Consider the following 21,658-nt stretch of genomic DNA (forward strand, 5'->3'; position numbering starts at 1 on the left):
TCTCCTACACTGATCACAGTGAGGACCGGACTGAGATTTTTGGGGAGTCCGGGGGTGGACTGGGGTGGGAACCAGCTCAAAGAAAGGACTCCCTTTCACATTAGGTTACTGATCAGAGAGAAACCACAACACAGAGAGGGCAAGAAAAAAATGCCGAGGACTTGTGGGGATGACAATGCGATGACATTTCTCAGAAGACAGGAGCGTTTGGCCGGCTCAGTCAGTAGTGTGTGTGACTCCTGATCTGTGGGTTATGAGTTTGAGCCCCACATGAGGTGTACAGATTACTTACAAATAAAAGCTTTAGGGGCGCCTGGGTGGCTCAGTGGGTTAAGCCACTGCCTTCGGCTCAGGTCATGATCTCAGGGTCCTGGGATCGAGCCCCACATCGGGCTCTCTGCTCAGCAGGGAGCCTGCTTCTGCCTCTCTCTCTGCCTGCCTCTCTGCCTACTTGTGATCTCTCTGTCAAATAAAAACAAATAAAAAAAATTTTTAATTAAAAAAAAATTAAAAATAAGAAATAAAATCTTTAGGGGCCCAATCGGGTGGCACAGTTGGTTAGGCGCCCAGCTCTTGATTTCAGCTAGGGTCGTGATCTCAGGGGCATGGGATCGAGCCCCATGTTGGGCTCTACACTCAGCGGGGAGTCTGCTCGAGATTCTCTCTCTCCTTCTCTCTGAAAGAAATAATTCGTAAAAAGGATGAAATCAAGTATTTAAGGGCATGTGGGTGACTCAGTTGGTTAAGCATCCAACTCTTGATCTCAGGTCTTGATTTCAGGGTTGTGAGTTCAAGCCCCTGTTGGGCTCCATGCTGGGCATGGAGCCTACTTAAAGGGGAAAAAAATTAAAAATAAAATAAAATCCTCTAGAAAAAGTCTCTCATAAGACAAAGATAGGTGGCTGTGCACAGACTATCTGGGAAAGGCCATACTAAAAAGTGCTAACAGTCGAGTGCCTCTGGCAAAAGAGGGGGTTTGGGGGTGGAGCTTGGGTGCAGGAAGGAGCCCAACTTTTCCTTGTGATACACCTTTTGTACCATATAAGTTCTGTATTATGAGCATGGGCTATGGATGGAAAATTATTTTTTATAGTCTTGCAGATCAGAAGACTTCGTAGGAATGTGGCCAGGCTTAATAAACACGTAAATCATCGTACTATTTCAGGAACTAGCACTTACAGAGTGCCTACTGTGTTCCAAGGGCCCTTTGGCAATGCCCGTTTTACAGATCTTAGGAAATAGAAGCTCAGCTCGGAGGGAGCCAACGGGGACTCCTCCCAGGTCTGCTGGAAGCCAGAGCTCTGCTCCTCAGCAAGGACCACACAGCCTCACTCCCTGGAGTGAGCAGTTGGGGGAACCAGATGCTCTGGCAGGATCCAGAGAGATGCCATCTGTGAGGGAAACCTATTCTTAGAGAGCAGAGACAGTCGGTGGTGCAGCCGGCCAGCCCCCCGCAGCAGTGGGGGGATGCTGGGCAGGCAGGGAGCCAAGGCTCTACCTTCGGCTGAGGGGGTAGGAGAGGCTAAGAGCAGGGGCTACTCAGTTCTTAGGACCACGTTTCCTCCTCCCTTTGGATGCTATAGTAGACATTATAAGCAAACATTCACGCAGTGCTTCCTTTAGACTCATCATGTTGTTTAATCCTCCAGATCGTGCTGTGAGGCGACTGAAATTAGCACGCCTCTCTTACAGATGAAGAAACAGAGGTACAGAACAGTGAAGTCCTTTGCCCAAGCAAACAGGGCCAAGCCCCGGCACTCTTCCTCCGAATTCTCTGTCCAAACCTCCACTGGCTTTCAGCTTGCTGCACCAGAGGCCAGCTTTAGTTTCGGTTTCCTCAACAGCAGAGCCCGAGACAAGGATTTCAGTGCAAGTGGTTCCTCTGGGAAGTGATCCTACGTTAGGGATGGAGAAGATGGGGAAAGGCGGGGGTGCGGGCAGTTATCAAGCAAGTGATCATTGTGGGCAGCCAGAGTTCAGTCCGGCCAGGGATCTCTGGGAGCCACTGTGGAGTGTCCACCTTGGAGAGTGATCGACCCTGTTAATCCTCCAGACCTGCTGTGGGTGGCAGAGCAGGTGCCAGTGGCAAATGAGAGCCTCAGACAGAAAGACACAGCGGTGGCAGTTGGAAGAGTTGGCTGGTGTGCGGTCAAGTGCGAAGTTGGAGGGGACTGGGCGGGGCCCCCCAGCATCTGCTTGCTGATGGCCTCCCCCTTCCTCTCCTGACCTCAGGATCTCATTCAGCCTCCACACAGGGAATGCGGGACCTTCTCAGATCACCTTCTCCAAGTGTGTAGTACGTCAGGACTGAGAGCACTGCTGTCAGAAGCAGGCCTAATCCCACCACCTTTACTTAACAGCTCTGTGACTCGGCTTCCTCCTTTGGGCTGGCTGCGCATGATTCCCTACTACTCGAGGTTCGGTTCCGTCCCTACTACTCGAGGTTGTTACTCGAGGTTCGGCTCCGTCCAGCAGCACCAACAGCAGCACCTGGAAGCCTGTGAGAAAGGCAGACTCTCTGGCCCCACCCCAAACTCACTGAGTCAGAATCTGCATTTTAATAAGATCACCAGTGACTCATGTGCACATTTCTACTAGTAATTTCTAAAAAGAGACTGGAGTATTCCTACTAGACCAAGGGTCTCACATTGGAAGCTCATGGACCACATCTTCCTGGAGACCTGGTTTGATTTGTCCAGCACCAGTGATTTTAAAAAATCGGACGGGCACATAAGTCTCTGGTTCCCCAGGCTACCATCACTCCCAAGTGCACAACGTTTTCACTTATACCCCTTGCCAGACCCCTCTGGGCATTTGAGTTTGCACGATGTTCTGGACTCCATCCTAGAACTAGTTAATATTTGCATAGCATAGCTTAGGTTTCTAAATTTAACATAAGGCACTGAAAAACAACAACAACAACAACACGGGTATTGAGTTCAGACAGCTCTGGGTTCAAACCCTGATTTGGCTATCATACTGGTTGTATTATCTTGATTATCTTGGGCAAGTGACTTCCCTGCTCTGATCCTGTGTCCACATCTGTGAAATGAAGATCAAAATACACACCTGTAAGGTCATTGTATAGGTTAAAAAATAATACATGCAAAGCACCTGGGAGGAAGTAGGAGCTCACTAATGGAAGTAATTAGTAGTAATAGCAGCTCTTTTACTTCTACAAATCCAATGTGTGTATTATGATTATCCTCATTTTATAAGAAGCTGAGGCTCCGAGAGGCTAAGAAACCTTCCCCAAGGTTATACAGTGGTGGAGTGGGGACTCAAACCTATGTCCCCTAGCTCTGTATCTGCACTGTCCACTAGAATTTTCTGCAAGCATAGAAGTGTTCCGTATCTTCTTTAACCAATATGGTAGCCACCAGCCATATGCGGCTACTGAGCACTTGAAATATGGCCGGTCCCCATTGGGACACACTCTAAGTATACACCACATACCTGATTCTGATGACTTAGTATAAGAACGAGGAATATAAAATATCTCAATTTTTATACTAATTTTTGTATGTTAAAATGATAATATTTTAGAAATACTGGGTTAAAATATATAATTAAGATTAATCTCACCTGCTTCTTCCTACTTTTTTTCACGTGGCTTCTAAGACAAATTTCAATTACATATGTGAATCACATTGTGCTTCCATTGGACAGTGGAATTCTAAAGCTTCTCCACTAGAGCATCACCTGAGCCCAGGAATTCAATTTTTTCTAAAAACATATTTGCTGCCCCCCCCCGCCCCGCCCCTGGCAAGGAGTCCTGGTACACAGAACGGTCAAAGACCATAACCTACCAGGAAGAGACTTCAGGGCCCTCTTCTGGGCTCGCTGACACCTGATGCCCAGAGCGGGGGTGGGGGGGGAGGGTGTTCCCTGGTCTCTCATTAGCCAGCAGCACAGCTGGAATCATGACTGAGGCCCTGGAGCCCAATTCACCACTCGTTCCACCAATGGAGAGGACTTAACGGGACTTGGAAACCAGTGCTTTTGCTTCAGCAAATGGAACCCTGGGACAATACAAGTTAGAGTCAGAGAACCATGATCTTGAGAAGGCAGGATCCTTTAGGGGGATTCGCCGATGGAGCTGATCTCGGCTGTGGACGCCCCCGTCAGCACCTCGGGGGCCCCATTACTTCGAGGGGTGGCTCTTGTTGTAGAGGAGGAAGTCTGAGATGTCATGCCAGACATTGCTGTCCTGGTATAGGTAGGTCATGGAGGACTGCAGGGAAGGCTGTAGAGTGGTCTGGTGGTACTCAAAGAGCCACAGCACCAGCCCCCACAGCAGCCCGGTGAACAGCGGGAATGGGTCCCACCTGGGCTCAGGAATGTAGCCCTTCTCCACACCCAGGCGGCACAGGGCAAACAGGGCTCGTGAGAGCAGGTACATGTTGATCTGCAGGGAGGGAATGACAGGGGATTACGGGAGGGACCAGACTTGGTTGGGGGGGTGTTTCCCAGCCACTGGGACCCTTCAGCCCACCCCTGTGTCCTGGGGCACCTACTGCACATGGGATCAGGGTCGGTCTTTCTTTCTTTCTTTCTTTCTCTCTCTCTCTTTCTTTCTCCCTTTCTTTTTTTATTTTAGTAATCTCTACACCCCACGTAGTGCTTGAACCCATGACCCCAAGTTTAAGAGTCTCATGCTCTTCCAACTGAGCCAGCTTGGGTCAGTGTTTTTCAAAGCTAGTGTGCAAGATGATTTGAAGTGGTAGGTATTAGATATTTTAAAGATTTTATTTATTTATTTATTTATTTATTGGGGGGAGTTGGAGAGGCAGAGGAAGGAGGAGAGAGAGAATCTGAAGCTGCCTCCACACTCAGTGCAGAGCATGACACGGGGTTCAATCTCAAGACCCTGAGATCATGACCTGAGCTGAAATCAAGAGTTGGAGGCTTGGGGTGCCTGGGTGACTCAGTGGGTTAAGCCTCTGCCTTTGGCTCAGGTCATGATCTCAGGGTCTTGGGATTGAGCCCTGCATCGAGCCCCGCATGGGGTTCTCTGCTCATCAGGGAGCCTGCTCCCCACCCCCCGGGTCCCCCCTTACCTCTCTGCCCACTTGTTATCTCTGTCAAATAAATAAATAAAATCTTTATTTTTTAATTTTTTTTTTTTTTTGACAGAAAGAGATCACAAGTAGGCAGAGAGAGAGAGAGAGAGGAAGCAGGCTCCCTGCTGAGCAGAGAGCCCTATGTGGGGCTTGATCCCTGGACCCTGGGATCATGACTTGAGCTGAAGGCAGAGGCTTTAACCCACTGAACCACCCAGGCACCCAATAAATAAAATCTTAACAAAAAAAAAAAAAAAAAAGAGTTGGGGGCTTTGACCAAGCCACCCCGGTGCCCCTGTAGCAGGTATTTTAATGTTGCTATTCTTTGCTGTAATTTATCATTCTTGTTCACTAACATTTTTAGAAAATGAATATATTTACATGGCTCAAAACTGAAAGGTAACCTGAGACCAAAACCCACGGCCCACATAAAAATAAAAAATTGGTAAACTGGATCTCATCAAAATTTAAAATGGGTTGTGAAAGCCCATATGAAGAGGCTGAAAAGAAAAGCTACAGCTGAGAGAAAGTATTTACAAACATGTATCTGATAAAAATTTCTATCTGGGATATATATATACACACACACACACATACATATACACACACACACACACATATATATACATATTATATAATATGTATATATATATTATATATAAATAAATTATATATACATATATACATATAATATATAATATATATACATATATATTATATATATAATTATAATATATATATAATTTATTTATTTGACAGAGAGAGATCACAAGTAGGCAGAGAGGCAGGCAGAGAGAGAGGGAGAAGCAGGCTCCCTGCCAAGCAGAGAGCCCGATGTGGGACTCGATCCCAGGACCCTGGTATCATGACCTGAGCCAAAGGCAGAGGCTTAACCCACGGAGCCACCCAGGTGCCCTGGGATATATATTTTTTTAAAAAACTCTCAAAACTCAATGGTAAAAAAGGAAACAATCCAACTAGAAAATAAGCAAAAGATGCAAACAGATGTTTCACCGAACTGGTTCTACAGATGAAAAATAAGCACATGTAAAGATGTTCAACATCATTAGCCATTAGGGAAATGCAAATTAAAACCACAATGGAAGCAATGCACACCTATCAAATGGCTGAAGTTAAGAACACGTGATAAACCGCAGGGCCTGGGGGGCTCGGTGGGTTAATGATGACCTGCCTTCAGCTCAGGTCATGATCTCAGGGTCCTGGCTCTCTGCTCAGTGGGGAGTGCTCCCCAACCCCCACCTGCCTGCCTCTCTGCCTACTCGTGATCTCTTTCTCTGTCAAATAAGTAAATAAAATCTTTAAAAAAAAAAAAAAAACAACAACCAAAAACGTGATAAACCAAATGCTGGCTAGGATGTGGAGAAAATGGATCATTCGTATATTCCTGATGGGAATGTAAAATCGTACAGTCACTTTGGAAAGACTGGCAGTTTCTTAAGAAATTAAACATGCATGGGGGTGTCTGGCTGGCTCAGTCAATTAAGCATCCAACTCTTGGTTTCAGTTCAGGTCATGATTCTGGAGTCTGGAAATCGAGTCCTGCGTGGGTCTCCGAGCTCAGCGTGGAGTCTGCTTGAGATCCTCTGCCCCTCCCCCACTCGTGCTTTCTTTGAGCTCTTTCTCTCTCTCTCTCAAATGAATAAATAAATAAAATCTTAAAAAAAAGAAATGGATGGGGCACCTGGCCTGGCTCAGTAGGTGGAACATGCAACTCTTGATCTGGGGGTTCTGAGTTTGATTCTCACTTTGGCTACAGAGATTACAAAATACTTAAAAATAAAAATCTTAAAAAAACTTAACCATTGGGTGCCTGGGTGGCTCAGTGGGTTAAAGCCTCTGCCTTCAGCTCAGGTCATGATCTCAGGGTCCTGGGATCGAGTCCCGCATTGGGCTCTCTGCTCTGCAGGGAGCCTGCTTCCTCCTCTTTCTCTGCCTCCTCTCTGCCTACTTATGATCTCTGTCTGTCAAATAAATAAAAATCTTTAAAAAAACAAAACAAAACAAAACTTAAACATGCATGTATCATATGACCCAGCAACTGGACTCTTGGGCATTTATTCCGGAGTAATGAAAACCTATGGTCACCCAAAAACTTGTACAAGAATATTCTTAGCTGTATTTCTAATAGCCAAGAGCTGGAAACAACCCAGATGTCCGTCGGTGGGTGGATGTTTAAACAAAGTGTGGGGCGTCCATGCCCTGGCATGAACTATCGATACACACACAACTTGGATGAATTTCTAGGGAATTATGCTGCGTGAAATAGCCAAACACCAAAGGTTATATACTTCAATGACTCTACTTACATAACATTTTTGATATAACAAAATTTTAGCAATGGAGGTCAGGGTAGTTGTTACCCGGGGTCAGGGAAAGGAAGGGAGGTAAAAGGAGATGCTATGCCCAGGATTCCTAGTCCCTAGAAGTTCACAGACCAGTGACATTTCTAACCAAATAATAAAAAAAAAAAAAAAAACAAAAAGCCCCCCAAAACCCTTGGGAAACTTTCTCAAAATTCAAAATGCTCACATCTATAGATTCCATAGTTCTGTGGTAAGGGAATTTCAGATGGATTGACACATAGCCAAACAAAGATGTAGACGAATATGTGTGTGTGTCCTGGCAAAAGACTACAGACCCTCTAAGCGTCCATCCAGAGGAGACGGGGGAAATCAAGGCCAGTCGAGTCACACAATGGAGAGCTCTGATGGTGTTAAAAAGAATGACGGACTGACAAGAAAGATTTCCTAAATACATCATTCTGTGAAGAAAGAGTGTGGTGTGATCTCATTGGTGAAAAACTCCTGGTGGGTACAGATACTAGCACAGACAATTTTTGAAGGGGCACACAAGACACAGTTAAAGTGGGAGGTCTGGGCGGCTCAGTGGGTTAAACCTCTGCCTTCAGCTCAGGTCGCGATCTCAGGGTCCAGGGACCAAGGCCATGTGGGGCTTAGAAGCTCAGCAAGGAGTCTGCTTCTTTCTCTCCCTCTGCCCCTAGGTTCATGCTTTCTCTTTCAAATAAATAAAATCTTAAAGAAAAAAAAAGGCTTAAAAAAAAAAAAAAAAAGGACACAGTTAAAGTATTCCTGGACAGCGGTTTGAGAATTGGAGGGGGATGGGAGCTTTCTTTTCAATTTATTTTCTAATTTTATTATGATACACCCCAAACACCTAGAAGTGCCCCAGACATACAGAGGGTGCTTAATCTGTATTTTAAAAAATATTTTATTTATTTGACAGACAGAGATCACAAGTAGGCAGAGAGGCAGGCAGAGAGACTGAGAGGGGGAAGCAGGCTCCTTGCTGAGCAGAGCACCCGATGTGGGACTCAATCCCAGAACCCTGGGACCATGATCTGAGCCGAAGGCAGAGACTTTAACCCATTGAGCCACCCAGGCGCCTCTGCATTTTTAAAATGCGAAAATAAACCACGGTTTTTATAATTTGAAAGTACTTAATAAATTTGAGGGAGGCAGAAGGAGGGGCTACCAACTTTTTATGTCACCCAAGAAGGATTTTAAAACAACAACTAGGGGGCGCATGGATCGTTCAGTTGTTAAACTTCTGCCTTTGGCTCAGTTCATGATCCCAGGGTCCTAGAATCGAGTCCTACACAGGCTCCATGCTCAGTAGGGAGTCTGCTTCTCCCTCTCTCTCCCCACTGTTCCCCCTGCTTGTGCTCTCTCTGTCTGTCAAATAAATAAATAAAATCTTAAAAAAAACCCTCATCTTTTGTGATCGCCACCCCGAATTCTATACCCAGACCACAATCTTCCTGTCCCAGCCTCTGCACCCCGAGCCCCATCCTGGGGAAGGGTCTTTACCTGGCTGTTGATGTTATTGTTACCTCCAAACACCATCAAGCCCCCGATGAAGGCGGCCAGGAACGAGTGCACCTGGTAGGTCTCGCCCTGCACGCGGGCCTGCAGGGCGCAGAGGCCCTTATAGGTGAACACAAAGCAGGCCAGGCTCCGGGAGTGGGTGTACGTGGCTTGCAGAATGGCTCGCAGCTTCTCCTGGAGGCTGCACAAACACAGGGACCCCTAGTGAGTGTGGGCCCAACTGCCCCGAGGGCATTCTCCCCCTGGGCATGCAAATCTGAGCCAGCAGGTGGCCCAGGCTCATTCAGCCCCAGGCCTCTAGCTTCTATGTCCTCAGCCTTGACTCCAGGTCACTTCCTCAGAGAGCCTAGCCTGACTATCCTGTCTTCCTTTACCTTCACAGCTCTTCCACCGGCTGACACTTATAGGCTTATTCTCCTCCGGCTCCCACCCCACCGCAGTGGAAGCTACCAGAGGTTGGTGTCTACACCTGGTTTGTTGATCCCCAGGGCTCAGAACAGGGCCTGGCACTTAGTAGGTGCTCAGTAAATTACTTTTTGCCATGAACATGTGAAGACATGAAGGACGGAGTAAGGGAGAGCCTACTATGTACTGGAACTAGGGATAGGATTCTGAGGAAAAAAGCTTCCTGCCTTCATAAGGTATATGATGTAATGGGAGAGACAAACATAAATTATCACAAAGCAAAGGTCAAACTTTCACCCTGACTAGAGATGACTCTGGGATCCGAAGGATGAGGACTCAATGAGATGGAGAGGGGAGAGGGGTTGCATCCTAGGCAGAGGGATCAGCATGTGCAAAGGTCCGGAGGAGAGACAGAGAGTGGGGAGTAAAGGAACAGAGAGAAACCAAGGCCTGACCAGAGAATGTGGTGGGGAAAAAATGTGAGGAGAGGTGGGGACATGCAGTTTTGTCTTTATCCTGAGAAAAGTGCCCATTTGAGTCAGGAAAGGATTCTATTTATCCTTTAAAAATTAAGTCACTAGGGGGCAGTGAGAGAACACAGGGAGAAGGGCAGCGTGTACTCTGGGAGGTCAATTCAAGGATCCTGCAATCAGGTGCTCTCACGGCTAGATGAGGGCCTTTAAGAGGGTCTACTGGAACCTGTGGAAATCTGCCTGGTGAGTGAGGACAGCCAGGAGTCAGCTGGTTCTCGCCTCAGAGGAATATGAGCCTGGTGTTGCCAGTTCTCTTATTTTTTAACCTTTATTTTATTTTATTATTTTTTATTTTTTTTTGAGTAAACGCTGTGACCAACATGGGGCTCCAACTCATGACTCAAGATCGAGTCCCATGCTTTACTGACTGAATCAGCCAGATGCCTCTAGTGTTGCCAGTTCTAATGCAAGAAAGGTGGATTTCCCAGTTAACTGCTGGTGCTAATCTTGCCTTCAAAATGTTTCTAGGGACACCTGGGTGGCTCAGCCGGTTAAGCTTGTGCCTTCCACTCAGGTCTTGATCCCGGGGTCCTGGGACCCAGCCCTGGGTCAGTCTCTTTACTCATACGGAGTCGGCTTCTCCCTCTCCCTCCGCCCTTCCCCCTGCTTGTGCTCACACTCTCAAATAATTAAAATCTAATAAATAAATAAATAAATAAATACAGGAACCATTCTAAATAAAAATACGAAAAGAGAAAATCTTGCGAGCTGGAATTGGCCAAGAGACTGTCCACATGCGCTTGTTCTAAGCGCCAGGTGAGGCTACAGATGTTAAAAACCAGGCCACGGAGTGGTTTCCTGAGAAGTGTCCCGAGGGGAAAACAATGGTGGATGGAGGAAGGCCGAGATGTTTGAGGGAGCCGGATAGTCACGGACAGTTCTCCCAAGCTAGTGCTCCTCACATGAATGGTATGCATTGCCAACAGGGAAATAAGGGTGGGGTGAAGAGGAAAGGGCGCGCCTGGAGGGGGTTACTGCATGAGCAAACGCGGGAGTCCCAGGAGCCGGGAGCACTCCAAGGGGCCGGAAGGGAGGAATGTGGGCATACAGCGGCACCCAGGCAGCAGAGGGACTTTTTTTTTAAAGTTTTTATTTTAATATAGTGAACAGACACTGTTATATTAGTTTCAGGTGTATAATACAGTGATTCAACATCTCCATGCATCAGCCAGCGCTCAACACTAGTTGGAGAGGGCCTTTGAAGGAAGGAAGCTGGGCTTCTCCGGAGGACCGTGGGAGCACGGAGAGTTTTTGAGTAGGACTCATAGGATCAGAGTTGTACTTGTGGAGGTGGTGGGCGGGGGGGCGGCTGGACCTGACTAGGAAGCTAGTGCAAGGGTCCTGGCACCGAGGGCTGACTGCACTCTCCCCCAGTCTGGGGGTGTGCAGAGGGGGTGGGTACCTGCCACTCCGGAAGAGAAAGGTCATGACCAGCGCGTGAGGGCCCCGGATTTTGGCTCCGTAGCTGTAGAAATGAAAGGAAACAGTTACTATGGATGGCATCACTGCCTCACAGTTTCTTTCCCGGCTCTCTGATGCCTTGTCCCCTCATCACCCACCCCCTTCAGCCCTAATCCTAACGTCACCCTGGAAGGGATCTGGGTTCAAATCCCAGCTCTGACACCTTCTTGGTAGTGGGGCCTCAGGCCTGCTATTCAACTTCTCTGAGCCTCGGTTTGCCTAACAGCCAAAGGGGATGTCAGGCTAGAGGGTGGTTATAATTTCAATGAAAGGGGACAATGTGTGGCAAAGGCCTTCATCACCCCGCCCAATTGGCAGTGTAGAGTTGCTCCCTCGGGAACTCCTCAGCCTTCAAGTCTCAGGGGCACCTCTGTGGAGGCTTCTTACCCACCAGACCAGGTTAGGGCAGTATTTCCAAGACCACAGAGCTCCAAGCTTCTCTGCGGTGTTTTACAGTCCTGCGTTAATGACTCAATTACTCCTAGTTTCTTTCTATTCTGATTAGTTCTTTCCTCCCCTAGACGGCAGGCATTGTGAGGGACTGTGTTTGATGTGTCCTCTGCAGAGTCCCCAGCACCTTGCATGGTGCTTGATGTATAATAATGTGCTCCATACAGGATTGCTGACTGATTCTGGAGCAGCCCTTAATTATTTGTGAGGGAAGGTAATTTCTGGAAGGTTCTACCTTTAGCTTGGTCTATCTTAAAGTTAATAAATTCTCTACAACAGTTGCTGAGTAACCTCATACTTCCTTCTACCTATTCAAAATGTACCTCTTTCCAACTATGATACACAAGAGGACCTCAGCTTTCTAAAAAGGGATTAAAAAAAAAAACTGGAAGGAAATAATGCCACAATTGTTATTAGCAATGTTTCCTGAGCCAGAGGAATACGGGAAATTACTTTTGTCTTTTTTTTTTTTTTAACTTCTCCATATTTCTGAAATGATCTGTAATGGTTAAACATTGCTTTTAAAATTAAAATAACTGAGGGGTGCCTGGGTGGCTTCAGTCAGTTGAACATCTGACTCTTGATTATGCCTCAGGTCATGATCTGATGGTGAGACACTCCCCACACTCAGTGCACTCAGAAAGGAGTCTGCTTGAGATTCTCTCTGTCCCTCTTCCTCTGCCCCTCCCCACTGGGTGCTTTCCCTCTCTTTCTAAAATAAATAAATCAATCTTTTTAAAAAATTAAAATAATTGAAATAAACTTTTTTTTTTTTAAAGTAGGCTCCATGCCCAAGGTGGGACTTGAACTCATAACCTTAAGATCAATAGCTCCAAATGAACTCTGGTGTCCCAGAACAGACATTTTAAGTGTTACAGAAATGCCTCTTTTTAAGACTCAAACCTCTTCCCCGATTCTCCTTTTACCTCCTCATTTGAACAACTGGGGATTTCGTGAGCATGTATACATTCTCCTTCATTGTTTTTTTGTTGGTTTTTCAAAGATTTTATCTTTAAATAATCACACCCAATGTGGAGCTCGAACTCAGAACCCCGACATCAAGTTGCATTGCTCTACTGACTGAGCCAGCCAGGCGCCCCCATTGTTTTAACTATACTCAAGTGGGTAGTGGAAAGGAAATCCTGTATATTTGTTGCCAAAGCCCTGCCACTTTTTGCTGTATGAACTTGGATAAATCACTTAACCTCTCTGCCTCCTTTCTCCCTCCAGCAAAAAGTATTCTCTGTTTCCGAGTTGCTTCTAGCAGTTAAGGACATAGCACATGTCAAAGTTCTAGTTCAACCAACACTAGTGCCTCTTCCTTTCTTATTTTTTATTGGACTCCCTCTGTCCCCACCAAGTTCTCCAGCTCTAGGTCCTGATCTTGCCAAGCTACAAGGTCTAAAAATCCTTGATGGCCTCCTGACACACATGACCAGGAGCTATGTATTGTTGTCATATGAGTATCTGTGCCTATTCATCACAGGCTTGTTAGAAACCGCAAAAGACCAGAAGCAAACTCATGTCCACCCACAGGGGCTTTCGGATGAATAAATAATGGTCCCACCACTGAGTGGAATGCTACACAGATGTGAGAGGCTGACACAGCTCTATGTGCACTGCCGGAACGAGATTAATAAAATGTCAAATTGTGTAAAATGAAGTAATTCATAAACCTAAATTATTTCAAAATAAAACTTAAAGGTGTGGGGAAGATTACATGTATCTGCTTGTATCTGCAGACAATATTTCTGGAGGGAGACATGAGACTGGACACAGGTGGCACCTCCAGGGAGGGGGACTCGGTGACAGAGGAATGGAGTGGGCAGGACTTCATAGGATCTGACTTTTTTTTAAAGTAGGCTTCTTTCCCATTGTGGGGCTTGAACTCAGAATCCTGAGATCAGAATCACATGCTCCACTGACTGAGCCAGCCACATGTCCCAAAGCATCTAACTTTTTATGCCTTTTCTGAATGTTACCTAATTTTTTTTTTAAAGAATTTATTTATTTATTTGACAGAGAGAGATCACAAGTAGGCAGAGAGGTAGGCAGAGAGAGAGAGAGGAGGAAGCAGGCTCCCCGCCGAGCAGAGAGCCCGATGCGGGACTCGATCCCAGGACCCTGGGATCATGACCTGAGCCTAAGGCAGTGGCTTAGCCCACTGAGCCACCCAGGCGCCCCTGTTACCTAATTTTTAAAAGAAGATTTTATGTATTTATTTGAAAGAGGGAGAGTGAGAGAGAACATGAGCTGGGGGAAAGGCAGATGGAGAGGGAGAGGCAGACTTCCCCACTGAGCAGGGAGCCCAATGCGGGGTTGGATCCTGGGACACTGGGATTAAGACCTGAGCTAAAGGCAGACACTCAACCAACTGAGCCACCCAGGCATCTCTGAATGTTACCTAAATTTTTTTTTTTTAAGATTTTATTTTTAGGGGCACCTGAGTGGCTTGGTCGGTCAAGCATCTACCTTTGGCTCAGGTCATAGTCTCAGGGTTCTGGGATGGAGCCCCACATTGGGCTTCCAGCTCAGTGGGGAGCCTGCTTCTCCTTTTTCCCGCCCACCTCTCTCCCTTGCCACCCCCCTTCCCAGCTCATGCTCTCTTTCTCTCTCAATAAATTCAATCTTAAAAAAAAAAAAAAAAGATTTTATGTTTAAGTAATCTCTCCACCCAACACAGGCGAGCCAGCCTGGAGATCAGGAGTCGTATGCTCCACTGACTGAGCCAGCCAGGTGCCCCTAATGTTACCTAATTTTTAAAAATACAAATTAAAGGGGCTCCTGGGTAGCTCAGTGGGTTAAGTGTCTACCTTCGTCTTAGGTCATGATCCTGGGGTCACACCTGTATCAGCCTCTCTGCTCAGTGGGGAGTCTGCTTCTTCTTCTCCCTCTGCGTACTGCTGTGCCTACTTGTGCTCTCTCTGTCAAATAAAAAAATAAAATCTTTTAAAAAAATGCAAATCAAATTTGTAAATGTTAATGTGTTGAAGCCAGAATCTTATTGCTGAATTTCTCATCTTATCCTCTGGCTAGCAGTGGGCAGGAACCCCATTCTGGCAAGCTGTCTCCCTCCCCTCCTCCAAAGTTATATCTCTTTCCCCTGTACAAAGAGACCCTCAGCCTCCGCCAGCTCTCCAGAGTGAAAAGAGTCCTTCCTTATTCCCCAGACACAAGTGGAATAGTGTCCCCAACACTGTACATCTGCCAGGCCCCATTCCAAGAGCCCTCAAACACAGGTGGGAGCCAGTTGATACCATTCACAGGTATCACCATTCTATGTCCTGAAAAAAGGGATGTGCATGGGATGCCTGGGCGGCTCAGTCTGTTAAGCATCTGCCTGCAGGTCAGGTCATGATTCCAGCATCCTGGGATCAAGCCCCACATCAGGCTCTCTGCTCAGGGAAGCCCACTTGTCCCTCTCCCTCTGCTTTTCCCCCTGCTTGTACTCCCTCTGTCAAACAAATAAAGTAAAATTTTAAAAAAGGGATGCGCAGGCTTTAAAAGGATTTAAAGGACATAATGACAGGTGCAATGTGATGTCTGGGAGGCGTCTAGTCTCAGCAAACTAACATTTAGGGAGAACATTTAGGGAGTAGCTAGGACAATTTCACTATTAACTGGACAGTAGTCAACATTATAGGATTATTATTAATTTATAAAGTATAATCATGATAATTTAGCCATATAGGAAAATGCTCTTACTTTTAGAGATGCACACTTATATAGTTAGGAGTGGAAATCAGTGAGTTCAACTTTACAAAGCTCCTATGACTTAGTCGTCCAAGTCTGCCTCCCTGAACGGATGGCCTCTCTGCACAAATAGCATATTCTTTTCCACCTCCAGGCCTTTGTTCAAACAGTCCCTCTGCTTCGGTTGCCCTTCTACTTCTGGCAAATTACAACTTGCCCTTCAAAACAACACAATCACCTCCTCTGTAAAACATGCCTGGTACTGCCACAGTACTTTAAAGACAAATCTCACTAGGACCTTGTACTCTAGGTCCTTACAGATGGTCATGATGTCTTAGCACTGAATCGTAATGGGATCACTGCCTTAGAGCACTGCACTTGGGTGAGGCTTTTTCCATTTTACAGAGGATGACACTGAGGCCAGAAGAGATGAAGGCACCTAGCTTTGAAATGAAGGAACTGGGCCTGAAAAGGGCCTTACCTTAGCAAGTGACTACCCTGGCTGGAAGGGTCCCGTAAAGACAACTGGGTTGAAAGTAGGTGTACAAAGCTAGCATTGGGCAACAACCACTTGCGGCTACTGTATGATTCATTTTCATCTCTGTTTTGTCCTAAGAATACCTTGGCAAAGGGCCACTGATGTTATCCCACCTTAGTCACAGTTAAGCATGGCTGATAAAGTCTTCAGGCCCAGTTGGAACCAATCCTACCTGACTCTGGGTTCTCACGGAAGCCAAGAGCCTGGCATTGCAGTAAGGGGCCCCAGCATGATGTAAGTATTATTACCAGCCCCATTTTATAGAAAGTGAGGGTCAGACAGGCTAACTGACTTGCTCGCAATCACACAGGTAGGGGCGCCTGGGTGGCTCAGTCAGTTAAGTGTCTGCCTTCAGCTCAGGTCATGATCTCAGGGTCCTGGGATTGAGTCCTACATCGGTCTCCCTGCTCTGTGGGGAGCCTGCTTCTCCCTCTCCCTCTGCCTCTCCCTCTGCTTGTGTGCTTTCTGTCAAATCCATAAATCTTTTTTTTTTTCCTTAAGATTTTATTATTTATTTGACAGAGAGAGATCACAGGTAGACAGAGAGGCAGGCAGAGAGAGAGAGGGAAGCAGGCTCCCCGCTGAGCAGAGAGCCTGATGCAGGACTTGATCCCAGGACCCCGAGATCATGACCTGAGCCGAAGGCATTGGCCCAACCCACTGAGCCACCCAGGTGCCCCCAAATCCATAAATCTTAAAACAAAACAAAACACTACACAGGTAGGTGGCACCAAGATTGGAACAGAGGCAGTCCAGAGGCACTCTCACCGCCCTGGCATGCTCCTCTAACTAGCATGTCAACTCCAAGAGGACAAGTTTTTGTACAGTTTGCTGCATCACTAGTTCTGGCACATCAGAACATCAGGGAGCTCCCCTGCAGTTACCAGCCAGGTGAAATGACCCCAAGACCTCCTTTCCAGCAGATCGGATGGCCAGGATATAATCAATATCCAGCAAATATCTGCACCATCTTTTACAGTCATTGCAAAAGGCTTATGCTCCAGGAGTCTTCTGGGCCGGATGGGGACTTAGAGCTAGAGTCATACAGATGAGTAGTGAGAAACGGGATGTGAGTCCACAGGCAGCTTAATGCACATACACACAATGCGCCACTGGCCTGCTAGAGGCCAGTGGCCACTTCTCATTGTGCCGATGGGACTGTTAAAGCCAAACAGACCCAAGGTCACAAAGCAGGGGGCTAGGGGCGGCCCAAACGAGGGAATACAAGGACTGGAGTGGGAGGTGGTCAAGGCATGTGTGCCAGGTTGCAAAGCACGGGGGACCCAGAAACAGCTTAATGGGAGCCCCAGCTCAGAAGGCGCTGGGAACCCCAAATCCCCAGCGCCCACTGTGCAGAGAGTGCACACCGAGGCCTAGAGACACATCAGGGCTGCTCAAGGGCACACAGAATGGCAACGGGCCCCGAACCCGCTTCTCCGACCTGAGCAGGACCCATCCCTCTGCCCGGGCCCAGCCCAACGGCCCCACTCACACTGCCCCGTTCCGGAAGCCCTTAAGCATGGCCAACGCAGCGTGGTAGCGGCGCTTGCGCAACAGTGCGTTGACCGCATGGAGCAGAGCTCGCATCTGCCGCGGGACCGCCATAGTGCGAGAGGCGCGCGGGGTAGGGGCGAGCCGCAGGACCAGCACTGACAGCCCCGGGTTCCGGCGGCACAGCAGGCTGCTCTAGACAGGGCAGCCGGGTCTTTGGGCTCATAGGCTGCGTCTGCTGTCACTCCTACGGGAAGCGCCAATCAAATGGCTCACTCATCTCACACGGGGAACGAGAGGTCTGACTGGAAGAGTGGGGGAGTTTGTAACCAATCACAACGGGCTCCGCCCACCTAGCTCCAAGGAACGCCAGAACAGCACACCTGGGTTTGTCCAACCGGGTAGCCTGTTTGCTTGGTGCTTGGCAGGAGATATGTCACTTGAACGCTTGAAATGTTTTCTGAAAGAGGAGCCACCCTCCCTAGAATCGAGAGGGTGACACTGGGAGGAGCCAGGTCTCTTCTGTACCCAAGACTGTCCCGATTGGGTAACAGTGCTCCTAGCAAACTTCTTCGGGCATAACTCACATGATATCTCAGGGGCTCCCATTTATTCTTCAAATCCAAACTACTTCCCCCGGCCCACAAGAGAGACTATCATCTGGCCCCTGCTTCCTTCTCTGACCTCATACCCTGTCACTTGCCCCCTCACTCCTCTCCAGTCCACATGGCCTGCCTGCTTGCCGTTCCTTGAGCATGCCAAGAAGGCTCCTGTCTCAGCGCCTTTGCACCTAGAATTTTCCTGACTGGGATTCATTATCGGCATGGCGGGCTCCTTTTTAGTCTTCAGGTTTCAGATCAAATGCCACCTCTTCAGAGAGGGTTTCCTAAATGTCCCATCTAAAGTAGCTGATCCCTTTTATTTCCTTCGTATAACTTTTCACTCTTTGAAATCATTTGTTTGCTTCATGTCCATCGTCTGTTGCCCCTACCAGGCTGTAAATTCCATGACCGTAGAAACTTTGTCTGTCTTGTTCTCTGCTGTAATCCCAGCACTTAGCACATGGTGGGTGTCCAACATATGTTTGTTGAAGCAGTACAGTTTGGGGTTGACATCTTCCAGAGTACTGGTGGGTGGAATTTATGTGTTATCACTGTGTGGAGTTGTCATTGGATAACAGCTACATGTTGAGTGGTGGCTGTGGTTTGTGAGGGTATCCCCTAGTACTTGGGTCATGTTATATTTATCTGGGATATTCTTGCCTGGGTCAGTGTCAGAAGACGGTGTCAGAGGTCAGTGAAGGAAGAATTATACTTGGCATATTTTAGCACTGAAACTGGATTCCCTTTCTTTTCCTTTCCTTTCCTTCTCCCTTTCTTCCTTTTCAGTAATAGTGGACTGGCTTATTCAGGTAATCCTTCCTCTGAAAATGGTGGCAATGCTACATTAAAATATAAAAATATCCTCTGAAGAACACTGAAAGGTTTGTAGTTGACTGTCTTCTCCTTGTGTCTTCATATGGTCTTCTCTGTACATATTTGGGTCCAAATTTCCTCTTAGGGCCCCAGTCATACTAGATAGAACCCACTTATATAACCTCACTTAGTCTTAAATACTTCTTTTAAAGGCCCAATATCCAAATACAGTCACATTCTGGGGTACTAGGGGTTAGAATGCCAACATATGAATTCTGGGGGGACACAATTCAGCCCATAGCAACCACCATGTTTTGCTGTCTCCTACCAATGCCAATGAACAAGATGTCAGGGCCCAGCTATGTGAGTCCTCACTTCCTTTCCCTTGCAACTGGGAATCTGGTTTAAGCTGCTCTTGAGTTCTCTCCCCATGGAGAAGTTAACATTTCTGGGGTGGCTGGAGCACTCATTGTGGAAGGGGACACTGGAAGTTTCCCAAACTTTCCTTCCTCCCTACTTGGCTCCATGCCTAGAATTACCATGTTAGGTATACCAGGAGTCTCTAAGCTGTGTAAGGAAACAGGACCTAGGACTGACAGATCTGGGTAGATGAGGAGATGGAGGCGAGGAGCAGAAAGTACAGAGCAGGGCTCAGCCCGAATGGGGAGCCTGTTGGAGATGGATTCTACATCCCTGAAAACTCATTCAGTTGCTCTGTCAGTCAACTGGTCAATTAACAAGCATTTCTCAGGTTAATCTGTGTCAGGCTCTGAGTTCCAACCAGAAGGGTGAAGTACCTCCGGTGCTTGAGAGCTCCTATTGAGGGGGGTGGAAGGAAGGGGGATTTCCAAGAGAAGTATCACGTGAAAGCAGTAGTACCAGGTACTGTGAGAAACAGGAACAGCCATGGAGAGAAGGATCCCATCCAGGCAGATCAAGGAAAGATTTTAGAGGAGGCACAAAGGCAAGCTTGTGGTGTTCCAGTGAGGGTGGAAGAACAGCATTTTGGTAAGACAGAGCAAAATTTGCGAAGGCCTGAAGAAGAAATAAAAATCAAGTATGTGCCTGTACACCTGGATATATGGAAATATATGGAAAACTACCAAGACTTGTGTTACTGGAAACTTTTACTGTCCAGTGCCGCCTCCCATCACCCTCAGAACTAAATCTCAACCCTCACAATGGCCTTGTCTGTTTCTCCATCCTCATCCTCCTGTACCCATACCTCACTTATTACCCTCAGTTGTTCCTTTACAGTCCTTGGTCTTCTTTCATTTAGACCTCAGGGTCTTTGCACTTGCCTAAGATGATACAGCCAAAGAGTTCCACATGTTTCCTTCCTCCATATGACTCCATTTCAATTCTCAAGTCTACCTCCTCAGAGAGGCCTTCCCTCACCACCCTGTCTAAAGTAGCTTCCTTTCCTGCAGAGGAAAAAAATATATAAAGTCTCAGAATATTTCTCTTTTTTTTTTTCTTGTTTACAGTCCATCTTGCCTGCAGGACTATGACTCCATGAAAGCAAGGATTTTTGTCTTTATGTTCATGGCATGTCCCCAGCATCTAGAACAATGTCTAACACAATATGGATGTAATAAATATTTTATTTATTTTATTATGATTTTTAAAATTTATTTGAGAGAGAGAATGAGTGGGGAGAGAGACAGAGAGGGAGAAGCATGCTCTCCACTGAGCAGGGAGCCCGATGTGTGGTTCAATCCCAGGACCCTGGGATCATGACCTGAGCCAAAGGCAGACGATGAATCAACTGAGCCACCCAGGTGCTACTGTAATAAATATTTTAAATTACAGTTAACCCTTGCACAACATGGGTTTCAACTATGCAGGTGAATTTTTTTTACAGTGCAGTGCTACAAATGTATTTTCCCTTCTTTTTTTTTTTTTTTTTAAAGATTTATTTTAGGGGCACCTGGGTGGCTCAGTGGGTTAAAGCCTCTGCCTTCGGCTCAGGTCATGATCCCAGGGTCCTGGGATTGAATCCCACATCGGGCTCTCTGCTTAGCAGGAAACCTGTTTCCTCTTCTCTCTCTGCCTGTCTCTCTGCCTACTTGTGATCTCTATCTGTCAAATAAATCAATAAAATCTTAAAAAAAAAGATTTATTTTATTTATGGGGCACCTGGGTGGCTTAGTTGTTAAACGTCTGCCTTCAGCTCAGGTCATGATCCCAGGGTCCTGGGAACAAGGCCCGAATCAGGCTCCCTGCTCAGTGGAAAGCCTGCTTCTCCCCCTCCCACTCCCCCTGTTTGTGTTCCCTCTCTCGATGTGTCTCTTTCTCTCAAATAAATAAATACAATCTTTTTAAAATTTTACTTGATTTATTAGAGAGAGAGAGAGAGAGAGAGAGAGCATGTGAGAGCCAAGTGGGGAGAGGAGGGCATGGGGGGAGGGCAGAGTTGGACGGAAAGACATAATCCCAAACAGATTTCCCCGATTAGTACCAAGCCTGACTCACGACTAATCTCACAACCCTGAGACCGCACCCCAGCTGAAACCAAGAGTCAGAAGTTTAACCTACTGAGCCACCCAAGTGTCCCCTCTCTCTTTTTTTTTTTTAAAGATTTTATTTATTTATTTGACAGACAGAGATCACAAGTAGGCAGAGAGGCAGGCAGAGAGAGAGAGAGAGGGAAGCAGGCTTCCTGCGGAGCAGAGAGCCCGATGCGGGGCTCGATCCCAGGACCCTGAGATCATGACCCGAGCCGAAGGCAGCAGCCCAAACC

The 21,658-nt window shown here is 47.0% G+C and overlaps 1 protein-coding gene across 2 annotated transcripts; it reads right to left on the minus strand.

The window, feature by feature from the left end:
• Window positions 1-1,618: 1,618 nt before the first annotated feature.
• Window positions 1,619-17,700, minus strand: PXMP4 (peroxisomal membrane protein 4). Of its 2 annotated transcripts, XR_009405451.1 has the most exons (5): window positions 17,502-17,700; window positions 11,270-11,332; window positions 8,912-9,110; window positions 3,810-4,408; window positions 1,619-3,042 (listed from the first exon to the last, which is right to left on the minus strand). XR_009405451.1 is itself a non-coding variant. In XM_059406813.1 (4 exons), the coding sequence occupies exons 1-4, from the start codon at window positions 17,612-17,614 to the stop codon at window positions 4,145-4,147; spliced, it is 639 nt and encodes a 212-aa protein (XP_059262796.1). In that variant the 5' UTR covers window positions 17,615-17,700; the 3' UTR covers window positions 1,619-4,144. The 2 variants fall into 2 exon arrangements, 1 of the variants encoding a protein (XP_059262796.1); XM_059406813.1 differs by having other exon boundaries at window positions 1,619-4,408.
• Between the last annotated feature and the right edge of the window lie 3,958 nt (window positions 17,701-21,658).

This window comes from Mustela nigripes, chromosome 7 (genome assembly GCF_022355385.1).
Source record: "Mustela nigripes isolate SB6536 chromosome 7, MUSNIG.SB6536, whole genome shotgun sequence".
Taxonomy (NCBI): Eukaryota; Metazoa; Chordata; class Mammalia; order Carnivora; family Mustelidae; genus Mustela; species Mustela nigripes.